At 44.2% G+C, this 7,344-nt stretch overlaps 1 protein-coding gene across 1 annotated transcript; it reads left to right on the forward strand.

The window, feature by feature from the left end:
* Window positions 1-5,608: 5,608 nt before the first annotated feature.
* On the forward strand, window positions 5,609-6,908 carry LOC109765435 (NDR1/HIN1-like protein 10). The gene has a single exon (XM_020324221.4). The coding sequence runs from the start codon at window positions 5,855-5,857 to the stop codon at window positions 6,485-6,487; it is 633 nt and encodes a 210-aa protein (XP_020179810.1). The 5' UTR covers window positions 5,609-5,854; the 3' UTR covers window positions 6,488-6,908.
* The last annotated feature ends 436 nt before the right edge of the window (window positions 6,909-7,344 follow it).

Consider the following 7,344-nt stretch of genomic DNA (forward strand, 5'->3'; position numbering starts at 1 on the left):
TAAACCGTTGAGGACTCATATTGACAATTCAAATTGTACACAAAAAGATCATTGATAATCAATGTATTTTTTATGATAATCAATGTTTTTTAAAGTTATTTGAACTCCAGCCTATTTTTGCGTTCAGTATGCAGCATTCAAAGCGACGTCATCAATTTCCAACACGTTCTGACATCATTTGCTGTTTTTCAGTCATTTACCGATTTGTTTAGAGAGCTAAATGACCGTGAAATTGAAAATCACTACAAAATGAACTCTGAAAATATTGGAACTTGTCATGGTATCATCATTTCACTCGCATATCATGTGCAAAAGAATATAGAGGGTCACGGCGAAAACTGGACGCACTTCGTGTACAAACTGGACAATCTCTTTCGGAGTATCAGGGTTTCGGACGAGAACTCATCTGTTACACGGGCACTTCAATGTTATTTAAACTTATTTGAACTCCAGCCTATTTTTGCGTTCAGTATGCAGCATTCAAAGCGACGTCATCAATTTCCAACACGTTCTGACATCATTTGCTGTTTTTCAGTCATTTACCGACTTGTTTAGAGAGCTAAATGACTGTGAAATTGAAAATCACTACAAAATAAATTCTGAAAATGTTGGAACTTGGCATGTTATCATCATTTCATCCGCATAACATGTGCAAAAGAGTATAGAGGGTCACGGCGAAAACTGGACGCACTTCGTGTACAAACTGGACAATCTCTTTCGGAGTATCAGGGTTTCGGACGAGAACTCATCTGTTACACGGGCACTTCAATATTTTTTAAACTTATTTGAACTCCAGCCTATTTTTGCGTTCAGTATGCAGCATTCAAAGCGACGTCATCAATTTTTAACACGTTCTGACATCATTTGCTGTTTTTCAGTCATTTACCGACTTGTTTAGAGAGCTAAATGACCGTGAAATTGAAAATCACTACAAAATGAACTATATAAAAAGTTACTCAAAAATAAATAAAAGAAAATAAATAAAATAGAAAAGAAAAAATATATAAAAAGTTACTCAAAAATAAATAGAAGAAAATAAATAATGCAGAAAAGAAAAAACTATATAAAAAATTGTTGGGGCGCTGCCCAGTGGGCCTGCCAGACCTAGGGTGTGCAAATTCAGGCCCAGAAGGGCCAGCAGGCTCACAGGGCAGCGCGCCATAGTTAGGCCCAGAAGCCTGCTATATAGAGAAGTTCGAAGGAGGCCGCGGCTAGGTTTATAATCCAGTGCGTCTGCCCTTCGCTCGGCGAGGTGGGACTAAACATTATGCACCGCGGGTGGCAGCGCACAACCATTAGTACCGGTTGGTGGCTCCAACCGGTACAATTGCATGGGCCTTTAGTACCGGTTCATGCCACGAACCGGTACTAAAGGGGGCCGTTTCCCGCCGCTTGGCTTGGCGAAAATTGGCCTTTAGTACCGGTTGGTGGCTCCAACCGGTACTAAAGGCCCCTCCTATATATATGGCACTTACGAAAGATTTAGTTTCATCGACACCACTTCTTCTCCAACTTCTTCACGCGACATCGCCGCCGCCGCCGCGCCGTCGCCCATCGCGCGCCGCCCTCGCCGGCCCCGCCGCGCGCCGTCGCCCCCGCCGCCCGTCGTCGCCGTCGCCGTCCCCGCCGTCGCCGCCGCCCCGTACTACGTCGCCGTCTCGATCGCGCCGTCGCCCCCGGCCCGCCGCCCGTCGTCGCGCCGTCCCCGTCGCGTCGCCGTCTCGCGCCGCCGCCCGTACGCCGCGGCCCCCCGCTCGTACACACACACACATACACACACACACATACACACATATTGTTTTACTTATTTTCTGTTTTCTGTTGTTTAGATTAATGTTAGATGAATTACGTAGATAAGAATGTTAGAATGGTAATGTTAGATGAATTATATGAAAAGTTGTTAAATATTAATGTCAATTGTTAGATGAATTAGCTAAATATTAATTAGGTATATATATGAGATTTGAACTAGTTGAATTAATATAACTAGTTTATTTTTAGTATGAAAATTAATAGAACAAGTTTATTTTTAGTAAGAAAATTTAGGTATATGAGATTATTATTTGAACTAGTTGAATTAATATAACAAGTTTATTTTTGGTAAATGCTTAGTTGAACTAGTTGAATTAGTAGAACTAGTTTATTTTTAGTAAGAAAATTTAGGTAAATGAGATTTGATGATCTAATTAAAATATTAATATATATAGCTACTTTATATTTTTTAGTAAGAAAATTAATAGAACTAGTTTATTTTTAGTAAATTCTTAGTTGAATTAATAGAACTAGTTTATTTTTAGTAAGAAAATTTAGATATCTGAGATTTGATGATCTAATTAAAATATTAATATATAGAACCAACTACTTTGTTTTAGTAAGAAAATTAATAGAACAAGTTTATTCTTAGTAAATGCTTAATAGAACAAGTTGAATTAATAGAACTAGTTGAATTAATAGAATTAGTTGAATTAATAGAACTAGTAAGTGTTTAATGTTTCACCTATATGAACATAGGAAATGTTGTCTGACGATGAAAAAGATTTCATTAAGTGCGAATACTGTGAAGACCAGCGCGACCTGTGCGACAGAAATTTCCTTGTTGATGATAGGCGCTTCAGCATCAAGCTGGATGAGACCTTCAAAGTGGATATAGTAAGTCACAACGACAAGTCTTTTTTTCGTAATTAAGCATGACTTATATATGCTTCATTTGCTTCAACTTATAATTTTAAATTTTCACTATTCTACTAGCGCATCCCTGCCATGCAAGAATTTTTGTCTTGGATAAGATAGGTTTTAGTGCTATGAAAACTATGGAGGTAAAGAGAGTTTACCTGAAGACCGAGCATGGTTATACTTTCAACGTCAAATTATACAATGCAGACACGTACACCTATTTTGAATGCAAAACTTGGCAAGCACTATGCAAGGCTTATGCATTTGAGCCTGATATGGTTATCACCTTTGATATTCGTCCGGAAGATGATATTGAAGGTAATAGAGACATCTGGGTCGATGTGCAGACGCCTCCAGTTCTACCATTATGTGAGTTTCTCAACCATATTTATGTCTTTGATATTGTTTATTCAAAAATAGTTGACAACTAATTTCTATTGACAGCTTATTTCCATTCAAGCAAACATGTCCGGCGCTTGGTAGACAGGACCTACTACTGTCCCGGAGCTGAACTAAACTGCGAGGAGATAAGTCATTATGTTTCATGGCTTGAGGATCTTCATACTGTCAAGACAAATTTTCTTCCTGCACTTAGAAATGTTAGTACTCAAAACGTGCGACCAATAGTGATCGTATTGAACTACGGTCACATCTATTTACGAAAGATGGTAAGATTTTTACTATTTGTCCTCAGTGCATCTTTTGCATACATTTTTTTTGCTAAACTTTCATTGCTAAGTATATTAATTACTATATGATGTTCTTCAATAGGGACTTCCGATGACAGTTGTGCCTCAGTGGATCGAGACTAAAGGTCACATGTCAATGGTTAGCTTACGGCCAAGATATCCTACATTGCACATGAGTGCATTCAGGATTTCTAAAAGCGATGAATGCTTAATAGTGAAAGATTGGAGCAAAATTGTTAACGATCCCAGAGAAGTACTAGGGGGCAGCAATGAGAAGCACAGCCCACGATTAGGAGACAGGTTCATCTGCATGCTCCAGTACGATGAATCAGGAGAGCTATACATGTTCTATGCTATTTTACGTGAGAGAGAGCAGCAGGAGTGATTTAGCTAGTTCATGCTCTTAGTACTTGTCCTCTCATGTCCGTGTTCTTCGTCCTGAACTTAATCTCAAAGAGTGATTTGCTTTTGTGGTGTTATGAACGCTTATAATATCATGACCATGTTGAACTCGATGATATCTTTGCTTCTGGTACAAGTGAATGTTTCTTCTTTAAGCTAGTGTTGGTGGTGATTAGATAGCGGTAATGACTATGATGAATAAACATTGGTAATGACGACTATGATGATTTTTAGCTAGCTAGTATACTGTTGTTGATGATATGATGCAAGAGTTTTTATATTAATATGATGATGATGAGTAGTTATTATATCATTTATGAAAGAAACCGCAGATTAGTTTCAGCTGGATGGATCCTAGCTAAGTGATCAAGTATATGCCATATCCATATTATACTTGATCACTTAATTATAGGTGATCAAGTATAATATGGATATATGGCATATACTTGCTCACTTAGCTAGCTAGGATCCACATGCATCCAGTCGAAACTAATCTGCGGTACTTTCACCTAATGATTTAACAACTAAAATAATCACTAAACTAAATTGAAAACACGAAATTAAAGGAAAAATAAAAAATAAAACCAAAACACCCCCAAACATTTAGTACCGGTTGGTGTTACCAACCGGTACTAATGTCCTACACGCACCCGGGCCTGGCTCGTGCCATGTGGTGGCACTTTAGCGCCGGTTCGTGATGAACCGGTACTAAAGGGGGGACCTTTAGTCCCCACTCTTTAGTGCCGGTTGTGGAACCGGTTGTGGAACCGGCACTAAAGGCCCTTACGAACCGGCGCTAAAGCCCGGTTCTGCACTAGTGAATATACCTTCGGTGCTCACGGCAGTCCGACGAGCGGGCCGCGGGATATGAGGAAGACAATGGGGTCCGCCACGGCCGACCATAGACTAGTATAGTGTATCCATGTCGTGGTAGTGGAACTCCATGCGGCCGGACGTGCACATAGTTTTAGTTATTTTTGTTACAATATGTCCAAAATGTAATGAATTTCGTCTGGTTTATAAGAAATCCGATGTATTTTCATGAGTTCCATCAGGTTTGTTGAGAAAGTGTTTGAAATGTATGCGGGCATCGTTGGATGTCAGCCTTCCACGTCGTGTCCACAGACAGATGCGGGAGGAAACTTGCGGGCTTTTGCCCTATGCTAGGTGGGTCCCACAACAAATGACCAGAATAGCCCCGGCCACCAGATTAACCAGGGCGAGAGAGGAGTGCATCTCCTCCTCTCACACACGGTAACGCCAGGAGATGGGGGCTGCGACAACTCCCGCACCTTCTCAAATTTCCTTCCAAACGGACGCAGCTTCACTGACTTTATGAAGTCAAGTCTCACCGTAACCCCCTTTATCAGCCGTCCATTAAAGATCCGACATACTAGATTGACCTATTTTCCCAATGAAATTTTTAAAGTGTTCAGAAAAAATTGGAAAAAATCCAATAAATCATAAATGTATCGTTTTGTATTATGGGATAGTTTCAACCCATTTGGATGTATGGTTTGTGATTAAATAACCTTTTGAGCTTAAATAAATAAAAAAGTGTATTCGCAAACGATACATCCAAATGCATTCAAATTTCACAGAATACAAAACGAAACATTTATGATTTATTGGGATTTTTTTTTCAAAATTTTCTGAACACTTAAAAAAATTCATTCTGAATATGAATCAACCCGGTACGTCAGGCTGATAGAGGGGCCTAAGTTACTATGAGACTTGGCTTCATGAAGTCACTGAATAGCGTCCCCTCCAAACGTGTTCTTCCCTGCGCCTTCCCCCTCTTCCTTCCAACCCAAAACCTTGCACAACTCACCGCGATTCACCTTACAAATCCCACCAAAACTCACAAGGAAGAAAATCCACGCACAATCATCAGGCAACAAGGAAGAAAGAGTCGTCGCCTCCACGCGCTTACCCAACCGCGTCCCCTACTTATATCCCGCCCACCCGTCTCGCCGCAATCCACCATCCAATCCATCCCACAATCTCCTCCTCGCCGTCGCCGCCGGAACCCCCTCCCTTCGAACCACCGCAGCTCTCGCACCAGCAAAGCAAGCCGCCGGACTCTTGCGATGGGGTCGGGGAGCCGCGCGGCGTCGTGCCTGTGCTGCCCGTTCAAGTGCCTGGCGTGCGGCCTCTTCAGCTGCCTCTGCAGCATCCTCGTCTCGCTCCTCGTCACCGCCGGGGTCCTCGCCCTCATCCTCTACTTCGTCTTCCGCCCGCAGATGATCGCCGCCACCGTCGACTCCGCCTCCCTCGCCCAGTTCGCCCTCGGCACCCCGGCCAGCCCCGCGCTGCTCCAGTACAACCTCACGCTCGCCATGACGGTGCGCAACCCCAACAAGCGGGTGGGGCTCTACTACGACGGCGTCGAGGCGCTGGCCCTCTTCGACGGCCAGCGCTTCGGGTTCGCGCCCCTCGACCCCTTCTTCCAGGGCCACCAGGCGTCCACCGAGGTCAAGCCGGCGTTCGGCGGCCAGCAGGTGCTCGAGGGGGACGTCACCCAGGCTAACCTCAGGACGCAGCTGGCGGGCGGCGCGGTGGAGGTGGAGGTGAAGCTCAACGCCAAGCTCCGCGTCAAGGTGTGGGCGTTCAAGGTGCCCGGGCCCCGCGCCAGGATCAGCTGCCCGCTCTCCCTCCCCGCCCCAGGCGCCGCCGCCGGCGCCCCCGCGTTCAAGCCCACCGACTGCAAAGTCTGGTTCTGATTCGGTTCTCCACCATTGGGGAATCTGATCTGATTCCTTCTCTCGATTCGATTCGATTCGATCGGTTGGTTGCGGGATCCTTTCTCTCGATTCTTCGATTCGATTGGTTGGTTTGTTGCGGGATGCTGTTGCTCTGCATCGCCCGCCGTGGTCTGACCATTAGTATGTACATCTTGCTAGAGATTTTCGCATCTACTAGTAGTACTAGTCGCATTGTTAGCTAGTAGCTACTATATGCACAAATTATCGGTCGGTGATAGAGATCACTCGTTGGTTTGGTTCTTTGTTAGCAGTAGTACTAGCACCCCCCATATATTACTCCCTTGGTTCTTGAGACCCTAGTTCTTGGTTTATATTGGGATTCTACATACTATTCGAGCCGTGTTGATATATTCGTCGATATTCAGGTTTCTTCCATTCAGACTCTGCTGTTGCATTCATCGATATAATCATCTCCTGATCAGCTGATGTATTCATCGCGACCAAGCAGGAAGGACGATTTCGCACGAAAAGCCGTCCAGCTTTTTCACCTGTTTACATTCAGTGCCGATGAGACGCCTGCACTGTACGGTGGTGATGTGGATTGTTGCCTGCCGGCTGCCGGTGCCAGCGGAGTAGTAGTACTGTGTTGTTGTTGAGTTGCGCGTCGGTGTCAAGCACAACCAGCAAACACGCCGAGACAAGAGAAGGTTTGGACGTGGTGACGGAAGCGTCCAAGTCGTGCCAGGTCTGCGAGGCGTGAATCTATCTGAATAGTACTACTCGTGCTTCAGGCCAACTCCACCGAGCGACCCTATCCTGTTCGCCCCCGTCTGTTTGGGATAAAAGGGACAAACGAGACGGCCCAGCGCGCGGGC

The sequence above is a fragment of the Aegilops tauschii genome, chromosome 2 (assembly GCF_002575655.3).
Source record: "Aegilops tauschii subsp. strangulata cultivar AL8/78 chromosome 2, Aet v6.0, whole genome shotgun sequence".
NCBI lineage: Eukaryota > Viridiplantae > Streptophyta > Magnoliopsida > Poales > Poaceae > Aegilops > Aegilops tauschii.